The sequence below is a fragment of the Chlorocebus sabaeus genome, chromosome 26 (assembly GCF_047675955.1).
Source record: "Chlorocebus sabaeus isolate Y175 chromosome 26, mChlSab1.0.hap1, whole genome shotgun sequence".
Lineage (NCBI taxonomy): Eukaryota > Metazoa > Chordata > Mammalia > Primates > Cercopithecidae > Chlorocebus > Chlorocebus sabaeus.
The window spans coordinates 31,102,472-31,118,059 of record NC_132929.1 but is presented as its reverse complement, the minus strand read 5'-3'; the positions used below and the strand labels follow the sequence as shown (position 1 = coordinate 31,118,059).

At 40.8% G+C, this 15,588-nt stretch overlaps 1 protein-coding gene across 2 annotated transcripts in view; it reads left to right on the top strand.

Annotated features, from left to right (window-relative positions):
- The first annotated feature begins 2,047 nt into the window (after positions 1 to 2,047).
- Positions 2,048 to 15,588, top strand: part of DNAAF4 (dynein axonemal assembly factor 4) — a 70,406-nt gene continuing 56,865 nt past the window's right edge. For both annotated transcript variants that reach the window (XM_038010003.1, XM_038010004.2), the window contains exons 1-3: positions 2,048 to 2,420; positions 2,765 to 2,912; positions 9,326 to 9,459. In XM_038010003.1, the coding sequence (XP_037865931.1) occupies positions 2,142 to 2,420; positions 2,765 to 2,912; positions 9,326 to 9,459 (561 nt within the window). In that variant the 5' untranslated portion in view covers positions 2,048 to 2,141. The remainder of the gene's footprint in view (positions 2,421 to 2,764; positions 2,913 to 9,325; positions 9,460 to 15,588) is intronic.

Sequence of the window (15,588 nt, the reverse complement as noted above, 5' to 3'; positions counted from 1 at the left end):
ATCCCAGGGATGAAGCCAACTTGATTGTGGTGGATAAGCTTTTTGATGTGCTGCTGGATTCGGTTTGCCAGTATTTTATTGAGGATTTCACAATGATGTTCATCAGGGATATTGGCCTGAAATTGTCTTTTTTTGTTGTGTCTCTGCCACGCTTTGGTATCAGGATGATGCTGGCCTCATAAAAAGAGTTGGGGAGGATTCCTTCTTTTTCCATTGAATGGAATAGTTTCAGAAGGAATGGTACCAGCTCCTCTTTGTACCTCTGGTAGAATTGGGCTGTGAATCCATCTGGTCCTGGACTTTTTTTGGTTGGTAGGCTATTAATTATTGCCTCAATTTCAGAACGCGTTATTGGTCTATTCAGAGATCAACTTCTTCCTGGTTTAGTCTTGGGTGGGTGTATGTGTCCAGGAATTTACCCATTTCTTCTAGATTTTCTAGTTTATTTGCATAGAGGTGTTTATAGTATTTGCTGATGGTAGTTTGTATTTCTATGGGATCAGTGGTGATATCCCCTTTATCATTTTTTATTGCATCTATTTGATTGTTCTCTCTTTTCTTTTTTATTAGTCTTGCTAGCGTCCTATCTATTTTGTTGATCGTTTTAAAAAAACAGCTCCTGGATTCATTGATTTTTGAAAGGTTTTTTGGGTCTCTATCTCCTTCAGTTCTGCTCCGATATTAGTTATTCCTTGCCTTCTGCTAGCTTTTGAATGTGTTTGCTCTTGCTTCTCTAGTTCTTTTAATTGTGATGTTAGGATATCTATTTTAGATCTTTCCTGCTTTCTCTTGTGGGCATTTAGTGCTATAAATTTCCCTCTACACACTGCTTTAAATGTGTCCCAGAGATTCTGGTACGTTGTGCCTTTTTTCTCACTGGTTTCAAAGAACATCTTTATGTCTGCCTTCATTTCGATATTTACCCAGTAGTCATTCAGGAGCAACAGCTACTTTTTTTCTTTTTTTTTTTTTTTAACCAGTCATCATGTAGGGAAGAAAAAATATCATCTCCTTCTACCCTTCTAAGTTCTTGACTGGGGCCTCTGTAAGAAAAGACAGATTAACAAGATAAAAAGCATACAAATTTATTCAATATTAGTTTACATTACATGGGAACCTTCTTAAGGACATGAAGAATGGAAGAAATGATTAAACCTCAGCATTTTTATGCTAGGTTTGACAGAGAATGAAAAGTCATAGGAAATGTAATAATACAAAGGATATGAGCTAAGTGTAGTAGAGTCGGGAGAACTTTGCACTCCTTGTTTGTTCAGATTTCTTATTTGGAGATAAGGATGCTTCTTTCATTTGAGTACAGGGAGAACACTTCTCACATGAGGGTCTTAGCTTATGACCTGCTTCATGGGAGAAGGGCCAGGGAAGAGAGAGGTGAGATATTCCTTCTCCAATTCCTTCTGCTTAAAATATTTACATTTTAAAAATTTAATTAAAGTTTCATAATTTGGGGTAGCATGTACTGAACTCCAATCAATAGAATTACCTTTGCTCTCTGAAACACCCAAACTATGGGGAACCAAACCTCATTCCCCTAAATTCTAACACTGTCTTACTGAGACACCTCATGATGTGTGTTCTCTCTTGCTTAGTGAGCAATGAATTTAACTTGTTTAACCACAAATGTCCCTGTGTCTCTGGCTGAAGGGCATATTTCAGAGCTCTTAACAGTCTTTACTATGCCTTTTGATGAGGACCACCACTTCTTTTTTTTTTTTTTTTTTTTTTTAAGACAGAGTTTTGCTCTTGTTGCCCCAGGCTGGAGTGCAGTGGCACAATCTCGGCTCAATGCAACCTCTGCCTCCCAGGTTCAAGGGATTCGCCTGCCTCAGCCCCCTAAGTAGCTGGGATTACAGGCACACACCACCACCTTTGGCTAATTTTTGTATTTTTAAGAGGTGGGGTTTCACCATGTTGGCCAGGCTGGTCTCAAACACCTGCCTCGGCCTCCCACAGTGCTGGGATTACAGGCGTGAGACCCTGCGCCCTACCCACGGAGTGCTTTTTTTTTTTTTTTTTTTTCCTTAATCAGAGGATATGGGCCTACTTCTTTGACCGCTCGCTTAGACTGCAAGGTAACTAAGAATCCGCAACACACTCCGGTCTGGGGGCCTAGATAGTCACGCATGGAGTCCGCCAGGTGGTGGCGGCGGAGCACGCTGGGAACGCAGGGCTTCCGTCGGCCTGGCCCGGAAGGGCTGGCGCTTGGTAACGCCAGCTTCCCTAGCAACCAAGCAGGCGAAAGCAGCAGCCAGCCGCGCTCCGCTCCTGTTGATCCCGGAATGCCCCTTCAGGTTAGCGATTACAACTGGCAGCAGACGAAGACTGCGGTCTTTCTGTCTCTGCCCCTCAAAGGCGTGTGCGTCAGAGACACGGACGTGTTCTGCACGGAAAACTATCTGAAGGTAAGAATGCAAGTCTTGCCTGCCGGTCCCCGGGGGTGTGGTCCGAAGCTTCTACAAGAGCGCAGCTGGGCACGAGCAACAGGCTCATCTTTACAGATAAACGTCCTAAATTTTTAATCCTGTTAAAAAAATGAATCCCATACAGGTGACACACCATCTGTAGACAGATCATCAGATCAGAGACTACTTTTATCCAGGGCTTCCTCATACGCCTTGCTAATCTTTCACTACCTGGAATATAGTGGGCCTTTTAGAAAGTTATTTTTACCTTTTTCACGTATTTCTTAATACGCGTGCTTAATTTGTGTAACTAACTTAGTTTCTGTTTTCACCCTTCTGCATAGGTCAACTTTCCTCCATTTTTATTTGAGGCATTTCTTTATGCTCCCATAGACGATGAGAGCAGCAAAGCAAAGATTGGGAATGACACCATTGTCTTCACCTTGTATAAAAAAGAAGCGGCCATGTGGGAGACCCTTTCTGTGACGGGTGGTAAGTTCCTTTTTTTTTTTTTTTTTTTTTCTTTGGCTCTGTCACCCAGGATGGAGTGCAATGGCTTGATCTCGGCTTACTGCTACCTCCGCCCCCTCGGGTTCAAGGGATTCTCCTACCTCAGCCTCCCAAGTAGCTGGGATTACAGGTGCCCGCCACTACGCCCGGCTAAGTTTTTTTGTATTTTTAGTGGAGCGTTTCGCCATGTTGGCCAGGCTAATCTCAAACTCCTGACTTAAGTGATCCACCCGCGTCAACCTCCCAAAGTGCTGGGATTACGGGTGTGAGCCACCACACCCGGCCAGATAGACTTTCCTTTTTTTCTCCAAGGTTCAATAGCTGGGTCTATGAAATAAACTAACAACAGAAGGATTGACAGAAGAAAATGTATAGAAATGTATTAATTTTTAATATTAGTGCTTAGGGGCATCACAGGGGAAAAGTGAATACCCCCCAAAGCAGTGAGATTTGAGAGTTTAGGGACTCTCTTAATAGGGGAAGGGGGAGGGGATGTAGCCCACTTAGAACAGGAAATGATTTTTAGGAAAGATGAATGGATCCTTAGAAGAATAGATAGGAGATGTGATAGTTTTTAACAAAGTTTGTCAGAGTGTGGTGTTGACTTGTAGTTTCCTCTTCTGGGAGAATAGTCAATATTCCCTGGTTAATGAAACTCCAGGAGAAGGGATTTATGACCCTTGAGTTCCTTTTGGAAAATCTGTTTTTAGGTGGATAAGAGTTCAGAGAAAACCTCTCCCTGCATTTGCTGCTTTTCAGGTGCCTTTAACTCAAAATGATTGCTATATCAAAGCAGCATAGTTTGGGGTGGCATATCGTGAACTCTTTCAATTGCTCTTTTAGAAAAAAAAAAAAAAGGCTTATGAGCCTAATTTAAGTGATACAGTGCTTTAGCAGCCATTTAAATAAACCTAAAGGCCAAATTAGTTAAAGTTAGAGCACATTAAGCAGAAGATGTGGGCGCATATCTTAAGGGTAAGCCCTCCCGATGTATGGCCTTTGTTGAATACTTAACTTTGCATTAGGCGTTAACATACCTGTAATTCCGTGAAGCAACCTGTCACTTAGGTATTATTACCCTTTTTTTTACAGGGGAGGCTACTGACACATGGAAGGTTTGAGTCATTGGCAAAATCACACAGCTAGTGACTGGCAGCCTGGAACTGGAGCCTTAGCAGTTTCACTCTAGAGCAGATGTTCCCAACCCTGGCTACATATTTGAATCAGCTATGAAATTTTAAAATAATACCCTAAACCAGTCAAATCAGTTTTTGGGAATAGGATTCAGGTGTTGGTAGTTTTTGAAAAGCTTTCCAGGAATTATAATGAGCAGCCAAAGTTGAAATCCCCAGTTGTTGTTTGTTTTGTTTTGTTTATTTTGAGAGACGGAGTCTCGCTGTCGCCCAGGCTGGAGTGCAGTGGCATGATCTCGGCTCACTGCAACCTCCACCTCCTAGGTTTAAGTGATTCTTCAGCCTCAGCCTCCCAAGTAGCTGGGACTCCAGGCACATGCCACCATGTCCAGCTAATTTTTGTATTTTTTAGTAGAGACAGGGTTTCACTATACGTTGGCCAGGCCGGTCTCGAACTCCTGACCTCAAGTGATCCGCCCGCCTCGGCCTCCCAAAGTGCTGGGATTACAGGCCTGAGCCACCGCAACTGGCCTGACATCCCCAGTTTTAAAGCTAGTTCTCTGTAATCTTACTAAGCCAGTTGTCAGTACTTTGTACTGATACCAAGATCAGCTTCGATAGTCAGTGCATGTCCTCTACTGCTTTAGCCATGTTCTTCTTCTTCCTTCTTTAGTTGTCATGTTTTCTAATACTTCATGCTTACTGCCTGGAATTTCTTTTTTTTAATTTTGGGTTTTTTAAGAGATAGAGTCACCAACTCTGTCACCAACGCTGGAGTGTGGTTGGTGTTATAGCTCTTTGTAACCTTAAACTCCTAGGTTCCAGCAATTCTCCTGCCTTGACTTCCTGAGTAGCTGGGACTACAGGTGTGCACCAAAACACCTAGTTAATTATTTTTAGTTTTGTAGAGACAGGGTCTCACTATGTTGCCCATAGGTCTTGAACTCCTAGGCTCAAGTGATCCTCCCAGTTTGGCCTCCCAAATGCTGGGATTTCAGGTGTGAACCACTACACCCAGCCTACTGCCTGGACAATTTCTTTTAAGTCTTTGGCATAAAGCCTTGAATATGGACTCTTGAGGATAAAAAGAGTTGCAACCATTCTTTCTATCAAAGCTTTCTTGGTATCTTATAGTGGAATTTAATTAATTTCCAAGACCAAGGTAGAATTTATTTTTCTAAGATCGGGTATTCAGCCCAGAGAATACTGGTTAAGGTAGGTTAACATAGCCAATTTACTTAATTTTTTTTTTCTTTTTTTTTAGTGAGCCCCAGACTACCTAAAGAGTTTTAAATAATCAGATTCCTGTTTTTTGACCTCTGACTTCCTCTGTGACTCAGTAAGTCTATATTGGGGCCTGAGGATGTCATAAAACACACGCAGGCTGTTTTGACTTCTTACCTAAAATTGAATGTACACTTATTTTGACTCTTGTAAATTAACTTTTTCTGCAAAGGACCAGATAGTATTTTAGACTTCGCAGGCACTATGGCCTCTGTCACATCTATTTAGCTCTGCCATTGTAGCACAAAAGTAGCTACAGATGATTCATATTTGTGAACATTGAAATTTGAATTTCATCTAATTTTTACATGCCACAAAATATTATTTTGATTTTTTTCATTCATTTAAAAATGTAAAAATTATTCAAGGCTTGTGGGCTGAGGGGAAACAGGTGGCAGGTTGGATTTGGCCCGGGGTCATAGTTTGCCAACCTCTGATTTAGACAAATCCAAACAGTCCTAAAACTAACTTAAGCTGAGCACAGTGGCTCATGCTTGTAATCCCATCATTTTGGGAGGCCAAGGCAGGTGAATCACCTGAGGTCAGGAGTTTGAGACCAGCCTGGCCAACATGGTGAAACCCTGTCTCTACTAGAAATACAAAAATTAGTCGGGTGTGGTAGCGGATACCTGTAATCCCAGCTACTTGGGAGGCTGATGCAGGAGAATCGCTTGAACCCGGGTGGTAGAGGTTGCAGTGAGCTGAGATCTCAATGTGGCACTCCAGCCTGGGCGACAGAGCAAGACTCCATCTAAAAAAAAAAAAAAAAAAAAACATTAATTTGTATCACAATTAATGAACACTGATTCTACTTCAGAAACCAGGTTTAAAATTCTTTGAGAAATCAAACTCAGTTTGCCAGGTGTGGCGGCTCACACCTGTAATCCCAGCACTTTGGGAGGCCGAGGCGGGCTGATCATCTGAGGTTGGGAGTTCGAGACCAGCCTGACCAACATGGAGAAACCCCATCTCTACTAAAAATACAAAATTAGCCAGGTGTGATGATGCATGCCTGTAATCCCAGCTACTCATGAGGCTGAGGCAGGAGAATCACTTTAACCTGGGAGGCGGAGGTTGCAGTAAGCCGAGATTGTGCCATTGCACTCCAACCTGGGCAACAAGAGCGAAACTCGGTCTCAAAAAAAAAAAAAAAAAAAAGAGAGAAAGAAAACTCAGTTTTGCCAAGTACAGTGGCTCATGCCTAAAATAATCTCAGCACTTTAGGAGGCCAAGGTAGGATGATCATTTGAGCCCAAGAATGCAAGACCAGCCTGGGCAACATAGGGAGACTTCACCTCTATTAAAAAAAGAAAAAAATTAGCTGGACATGGTGGCATGTGCCTTATAGTCCCAGCTACTTGAGAGGCTGAGGCGGGAGGATCACTTGAACCCAAGAGTTGGAGGCTGCAGTGAGCCATGCTCATACTGCTGCACTCCAACCTGGGTGACAGTATGTGACCCTCTCTTAAAAAAAAGAAATCAAACTCAATTTTACTTGCAATTCAGTGGGATTATTTATTTAACCTTTTTTTTTTCACATAAAATATCGTGGAACTCCAGTTTATACACCAAGATCCTCTGCCTCATTATTCAAACTCTAATTTTTCTCATTTGTTCTGGAAATTCCTTCGCCATACCCCCTTTAATTTCTATTAGACATGGAGTATTTCATTTGGGAAGTTAATACTCTTCCAGTATGTCTGACCCTGAAGCTGACTCAACTGTCTACCTTCCTGTTTTTAAAAAGGAGGACTGATGAGAAGAGGCTTCAGACCTAGTTTCAGTCGGATGAATAAAATTACACACTTTTACTTACCTCTAACTGAAATTTAACATTCTCTTCAATTGTGAAGATAGGCAACAAACGATAGTAGTGTCTTAGTCTGTTTGGTTACTATAACAAAATACCATCAACTGAGAAGCTTATAAACAACAGAAATTTATTTCTCACAGTCCTGTAGGCTGGGAAGTCCAGATCAAGGTACTGGCAGGTTTGGTATGCAGTAAGGGCTCACTTTCCTATAGATGGCACCTTACTGTGTCCTTGCATGGTAGAAGGGGGAAATCTGCTTTCTGGGGCCTTCTTTATAAGGATACTACCTCCCAAAAGGCCTCACCTCCAAATACCATCACTTTAAGGGTTTGGATTTTAACATAGGAGTTTTAGGGAGACGTATAACATTCAGACCACAGCAAGCAGTATCAACAAAAACAAAAGTATGTTTATATCAGAGATACCTCTTTTATACTCATTACTACTTTGAAATTACAATATTAGACTTGTTGCTATGTATTAATGCATTAATTAAAGAAGCACATAATCGTGTATCACAATTTGGCCGGCCACAGTGGCTCTTGCCTGTAATCCCAACACTTTGGGAGGCCGAGGCAGGCGGATCATGAGGTCAGGAGATCAAGACCATCCTGGCCGACATGGTGAAACCCTGTCTGTACTAAAAATACAAACATTAGGTGGGCGTGGTGATGCATGCCCGTAGTCCCAGCTACTTGGGAGGCTGAGGCAGGAGAATTGCTAATTGCTTGAACCCAGGAGGCGGAGGTTGCAGTGAGCTGAGATTGGGCCACGGCACTCCAGCCTGGCGACAGAGCAAGACTCTGGCTCAAAAAAAAAAAAAAAAAAAAAAAAAAGTAGTATATCACAATTTTATTTCTTAATGTTTTGTGAGTGTTTTTAATATAACTAAGTTATATTTAATATATACAAAGTTTCTTTGTAGACCTGTATATTTCATACATTTTAAAACATTGTGAAAGGATCTACATTCACTACTCTCCCAAGATATCTGCTGCACAAAAAAGGTTAAGAACCCATGCTTGGGATATGATTCATCCCTCTACCCACCCCTTATCTACTCTCCCCAACTTTATCTTCCCCTCAAGTTTTCTCATCTCCCCTTCTGTTTTTTTTTCTGCTCAAAGGCTAGATCTTTTCCCTCAGGCCCTGATCCTTCCTTCTATAAGATAATTTACCCACTAACGGATCACAGCCTGCATTCTGTGAAACGTTGAGCCACATCAAATATAAAAATAGCTGAGTTCTTGCACGGTGGCTCACGCCTGTAATTCCAGCACTTTGGGAGGCCAAGGTAGGAGCATAGCTTGAACCCAGGAGTTCAAGACCAGCCTGGGCAATATAGTGAGACCTCATCTCTACATAAAATTTAAAAATTAGCCAGATGTGGTGGCACACACCTGTAGTCCCAGCTACTCAGGAAGCTGAGGTAGGAGGATTGCTTGAGCCTAGGAGGTTAAGGTTGTGGTAAGCTGTGATTGCTCAACTGCACTCCAGCCTGGGTGACAGAGAGAGATCTTGTCTCAGGAAACCAAACAAACAAACAAACTGTGAATGGTAAGGTTTTATATACATATGATATATATAAAATATATAATATATAATATAAAAATATATAATATATATTATATACATATTATATATGATATATATTTAAAAATTTCATGCTACTTTATAATTTTTCATAAGGTTGGTCTTGTACTCTCATTAGGTGTAAATTATTGCTTTATATTTTTGAAGGCGATTGATCATTTTAGATGATCTCAACTCATCTTTCCTAGGAGACCTTGGAGTGATGATTTATTGTGATCAGGTTTATAAGCAAATAGCCCTAGTTTCCTAACAGAGAAGGAAGAGGATAAATGTGTCCTTGCACCTTCATCCTCACCCTCTCCCTCTCATTACCTGCCTCTTGTGTCCCTCCCCCACCCCTTCTTCTTCCTCTCCACCCCCTTCATTCTGTGGTCATTCATTATGACTACAGTTAGTTGCTTACGTTTTAGTATTAGCTTCTTGGCCAGTTTAATATTGAAAAATGTTTTCCATGCTCCTTGTGAAGTTGGATCCAAAGAAATCTCATCCTGGCTCAGTTTATTTAAGTAGTTTTCTCATAAGTAAAGCAAATTTATCATAATTCTAATTTAGCAATATTCTGTACATTTTAGTTGACAAAGAGATGATGCAAAGAATTAGAGAAAAATCTATCTTACAAGCACAAGAGAGAGCAAAAGAAGCTACAGAAGCAAAAGCTGCAGCAAAGAGGGAAGATCAAAAATATGCACTAAGTGTCATGATGAAGGTAAGTTGCAGATTGACAGGCAAGTCCTCTAAAGAGATGATAGTAGACTGTGTGAGGTTAGTGAGTTCCAGCTACTGGATTTCCTCAGCATTTTCTTCATACTTTTCTTATAGGACTTACTGTGTTATATAGGCTGTCTGCTATTTATATGTGTTTTTTATTTTTATTTTTACTTTTCTTGAGATGGAGTCTTGCTCTGTCACCCAGGCTGGAGTGCATTGGCGCGATCTCTGCTCACTGCAACCTCCATCTCCCAAGTTCAAGTGATTTTCTTGCCTCAGCCTCCCGAGTAGCTGGGATTACAGGTGCCCACCACCATGCCCAGCTAATTTTTTTTTGTATTTTTAGTAGAGTCAGGGTTTCACCATGTTAGCCAGGATGGTCTTGATCTCCTGACCTCGTGATCTGCCTGTCTCGGCCTCCCAAAGTGCTGGGATTACAGGCGTGATCTACCACGCCTGACCTATATATGTTCTTGAAAATCTGAATGAAAGTCAAAGCTGTAAAAGTTGGACAGTTGTTTCAGGGAGCGCGTTCTATTTCTAGGGGAGTAAAAATAAAGTTGCAATGGTGCAAGTGTTTTACTTCTTTATAAATCTTGGAGTAATGGACATGATTTTTAAAACAAGAAAAGCATATTTAAAACACTATGTCAAATTTTTTTAACTGTTAAGGGTTTTAAGTGAAAGTTTTAATCAGCAATATATTTTTTGAGAAACAATTCACATTCCATATAATTTACCCATTTAAAGTGTACAATTTAATAGTTTTTAGTACATTCAGAGTTGTGTAATCATTACTACAGTCAATTTTAGAACATTTTCATCACCCCCCAAAAAACACCAGTACCCATTAGCAGCCACCCCGTGTCTTAGGCAACTGCTTATCTACTTTCTGTCTCAATAGATTTACTTATTTTGACTAATTTTTACAAAAAAATTATTATCTCAGGCCGAGCACGGTGGCTCATGCCTGTAATCCCAGCACTTTGAGAGGTCGAGGTGGGCAGATCACGAGGTCAGGAGTTCAAGACCAGCCTGGACCACATAGTGAAACCCCGTTTCTGTTAAAAATACAAAAATTATCCAGGCATGGTGGTGGGCACCTGTAAACCCAGCTACTCGGGAGGCTGAGGCAGGAAAATCGCTTGAACTTGGGAGATAGAGGTTGCAGTGAGCAGAGATTGCGCCACTGCACTCCAGCCTGGGTGACAGAGTGAGACTGTCTCAAAAAAAAAATTTCTTATGTCAGGTTCCCATTTTGACATCTTGAAATGACTAAGGAATCTATAGTATGCATTATTTAAGATTTTTTATGGAGCCATGACTGTTTTTTGAATTTTCGTAACTAGCATTGTTTTTTTTTTAAATCATCAACCGTTCATGATTCCAAAGATTTCTCCACTTCTTTTATCACTTTCACTTAACTTTTATATATAGCATATGGTTATATACTTTGTCTTTTTATTTTTGAAACGGAGTCTGGCTCTGTTGCCCAGACTCTGTGCTAGAGTGCAATGGTACGATCTCGGCTCACTGCAACCTCCGCCTCTCAGGTTCAAGCAATTCTCATGCCTCAGTCTCCTGAGTAGCTGGGACTATAGATGTGCACCACCATGCCTAGCTAATTTTTTGTATTTTTAGTAAAGACGGGGTTTCACCATATTGGCCAGGCTGGTCTCGAACTCCTGACCTCAAGTGATTCACCTGCCTTGGCCTCCCAAAGTGTTAGGATTACAGGCATGAGTTGCCACACTCAGCCATATAGTTTGTCTTTTACTTAGTAACTGAACTGGTCAGCTGGTCAAAGATTCCTGCCTTTAGTATACTTAATTCCATCTTTTCTTTATTGTGTGATCACAGCTGTTGACCTTTTGATTTTATCATTTTCCTGAATTAAAAAAAAATATAACATTTGTGGCAATAGTTAAATATTCACTGAAATAATAAAATAGTTAAATAATGGCACACATACTGCTGTATTGGTATCTCAAAACAGAACAGTTGACCAGCAGGAAGCACCACTATGCTGTACCTTGAAGCTTTTAATCTACTAATGTATGAAAGCTTGACTTTGGTATTTGGAAAGGTGATTTAGAGGAATTAATATATAAAATATGAAGATATGGGTTATATTAAGAGGATAGAGCCTACAAAAGCCAGTATTCTGTTCCGCAAACTGTTTTCTCTCTTCCCTCAGTAGCGTTGAGGGACTATGTTTTGTTTCATCCTTATTATAGACATTATCAAGTAAAGTGGTGCTCAAACATTTGGATGAATTAATACGAATGCATTGCTGTAGTATTCTGTACCTGTAGCAAACATCTACTTTGGTGAATAGCTGAAGGTATTTTCACTCTGTGCAATCTTAGACACTTCTTAGAAAAGAATTTTGATGATCCAGTAAGAGCAAATAGTAACAAAAGGCAACCTATTGTTAGCTTAAGTTAGCATAAATCAATTTAAAACTTGAAGGACATCTACCAAAAATTAGTGGTTTTCAAGTAGTAACCTTTTAAAAAATAATTAGCGGGGCCATGTCAATTATCTATGCGGTGTGTACAGGTATTATTCTGCTTTAGCTACCATAACAAAATGTTGTTTAACAGAAATTTATTTTCTCATAAATCAAGGTCTGGTAGGGTCTCTTTCTGGTTAGACTCTGTTTTTGGGGCCTTCTTGCTGTGTTCTCACATGGTGGAGAGAGAGCTCACAAGGAAGCTCTTCTGTGTTTCTTATAAGGACACCAATCCTATGAGATCAGGGCCCCACCCTAATAACTTCATTTAACCTTGATTACTTCTATAGAGGCCAGACTATGTACAAATGTAGTCACACTGAGGGTTAGAGCTTCAACAGAGGAATTTTGGAGGGAAACAAATGTTTAATCTGTAATACTGTGTAACAAACCATCCAAAAGTTAGTGGCTTAAAACAACAAACACTTATTTCTCAAACTTTTTTTTTGTTGGTTAGATGATTCTTGTAATCTGAAGCTGGCTCAGTTGTGACTGAACGTTCTAGGGTGGCTTCACTCACATGTCTAGAGCCTTGACTGAGAGAGCTGAAGCGTCTCCCCATGTGGTATCTCATCCTTCAGGAGCCTAGCCCAGGTTTCTTTGCTTGGTAGTCTTAAGAATCCTAGCATTAAGAGAGGGAAAGCCCCACTGCACAAGTGCTTTTAAAGCTTCTACTGTGTCATATTTGCTAATGTACCATTACCACAGCAAGTCACATAGCCAAGCCCAGATTTAAGGATTGGAAAAACACACTGTACCTCTTCTTGGAAAGAAGGATTAAGTCACATTGCAAAATAGTATGTATATAGGGATGGGAAGAATTCGTGGCCATTTTATAGTTTACTCTGTTTAAATTTAAAAGATTAGAATTTAATTATAAAGGGGATTTGACTCATCTAGCAAAAAAAGTTCAGAGATAGAACAATGATCAGATGTGGTTAAATCAACATTTGGACCCCATCTCTCTGCAGCATCTCTAGCACTGCCTTTTCTTTGTGCCTGCTTCGTTCTTGGGCTGATGATAGTGAGATGATCCACATCTGTACTTAATAGGGCCCGGAGGAAGACAAACCATCTGCTATTTTGGCTCTCTTTGACTCTCTTTTAAGCTCCATAAAACAATGGTTTCGGATATTGTGTGACAATATTAATAATGATATTTTTGTTTGTTTGTTTGTTTTTGTTTTTGTTTGTTTTGAGACAGGGTCTCATTCTGTTGCCCAAGCTGGAGTGCAGTGACTCGATCTTGGCTCACTGCAACCTCCGCCTTTCAGGTTCAAGTGATTGTCCTGCCTCAGCCTCCCCCACTACAGGCATGTGCCACCATGCCCGGCTAGTTTTTGCATTTTTTGGTATAGATGGGGTTTCACTATGTTGTCCAGGCTGGTCTTAAACTTCTGACCTCAAGTGATCTGCCTGCCTCAGCCTTCCAAAGTGCTGGGATTATAGGCATGAGCCACCATGCCCAGCTGAGTTTTATGTATGTTTACATGCACCTTTATTTCAAGTCATTATTGTTTCAGATTTGGTTCGCTACATCAGCTTCTCTGTATCTTTGTTGCAGATCTATCATTCATTAACTAACAAACATTGAACACCTTGAAAGGTGCTGAGACAGAGCTGAACAAGCCAGTCTTCACTTTCACTTTACTCATAGTCTAAAGAGGGTAACAGACAAGAAAAATCAAAGGTTTTACCAAATATGCATAAGTGATCATTGGAGGATAGAAAGAAAACACTGGTTTGCGACCAGCCTGGGCAACATGGCAAAACCCCGTCTCTACTAAAAGTACAAAAAAATTAGCCAAGCGTGGTGGTGTGTGCCTGTAGTTCCAGTTACTTGGGAGGCTGATGTAGGAGGATCACTTGAATCTGGGAGGTGAAAGTTGCATAAGCCAAGATCATTGCACTGCTGCATTCCAGCCTGGGTGACAGAGGAAGTCCCTGTCTCAAAAAAAAAAAAAAAAAAAGAAAGAAAGAAAGAAAGAAAGAAAAAGAAAAAAAAAAACAAACACTGGTACAAGATTGGTATTTTGGCCGGGCGCAGTGGCTCACGCCTGTAATCCCAGCCCGAGGCGAGCGGATCACGAGGTCTGGATCCAGATGGAGACCATCCTGGCTAACACAGTGAGACCTCGTCTCTACTAAAAAAATACAAAAAATTAGCCAGGTGTGGTGGCGGGCGCCTGTAGTCCCAACTACTCAGGAGGCTGAGGAGGAGAATGGCGTGAACCCAGGAGGCGGAGCTTGCAGCGAGCCGAGATCACGCCACTGCACTCCAGCCTGGGTGACAGAGTGAGATTCCGCCTCAAAAAAAAAAAAAAAAAAAAAAAAAAAGATTGGTATTTCCTCCTGAGAGTATGGTCAAGCTGAATCCTGGAGAATGAATCATAGTTAGGTTCCTGGTAGCAAGAGAGGGCAAACCCCATTGCAGAAGTGCTTTTTAAACCTCTGCTGTGTTGTATTTCCTAATGTACCATTAGCCAAATCAAGTCTCATAGCCAAGTCCAGATTTAAAGATTGGAAAAATAGATTATACTTCTTCTTGGAAAGCGACGTATAATGGGAAAATGACATCACAGTTTGGATAGATATATGAAAATAAGGCACACGAGAACATTTATTGGTCAGAAATAATATCCTAAGATTTTGAAAAAATTTCTCAAAGGTAATAGAGAACTCTCTTAAGGGATTTTCAACAAAAATGTAAAATTAGTTGGGTTTGTCTTTTAGAAAGCTCATTGTGGCTAATGAGTTTGAAGAGGTTGCAGGGAGGAGGCAGAGTTTTTGTAAAGATGGAGAAATTTTGAGCATACTTATATGTTGAAGAAGGAAGCTAGTAAAGAGGGGAAGTTTGATAATACAAGAGAGAAGGTTGATGATGGAGCAGTTTTCTGGTGATATGGGGATATTTTATCTTTTTTGTTAATTAAAAAAAATTTTTTTTTTTTGGAGACAGGATCTGTTGTCCAGATTGGGGTGCAGTACAGCTCACTGCATTGACCTTCCAGGCTCAAGAGATCCTCTCATCTCAGCTTCCCAAGTAGCTGGGACTATAGGCATATGCCACCATGGCCTGCTAATTTTTTTGTAAGTTTTGTAGAGATGGGATCTCACTATGTTGCCCAGAAGGAACAAAGAATAGATATCTAAGGATCTGGAAAATTCTTAAGCACACAGATAATTAAAGGAATTTTTACTTTGCTTGGTAAAGAAGCAGGGTTGGCCAGGCATGGTGGCTCATGCCTGTAGTCCCAGCACTTTGGAAGGCCGAGGCGGGCAGATCACCTGAAGTCAGGAGTTCGACTTCAGCCTGGTCAATATGGTGAAACCCTGTCTCTACTAAAAATACACAAATTAGCCAGGTGTGGTGGCAGCTACCTGTCATCCCAGCTACTCTGGAGACTGAGTCAGGAGAATTGCTTGAACCCAGGAAGTGGAGGTTGCAGTGAGCCAACCTCCAGCCTGGGTGACAGAGTGAAATTTCATCTCAAAAAAAAAAAAAAACCCAAAAAAACCAAAAAACAAAAAAAACAGCCAAACAAACAAACAAAAACACGAGGCAGGGTCATCGACAGAAAGGGAGAGATTGAGGTGGAGGTATAGGGATGT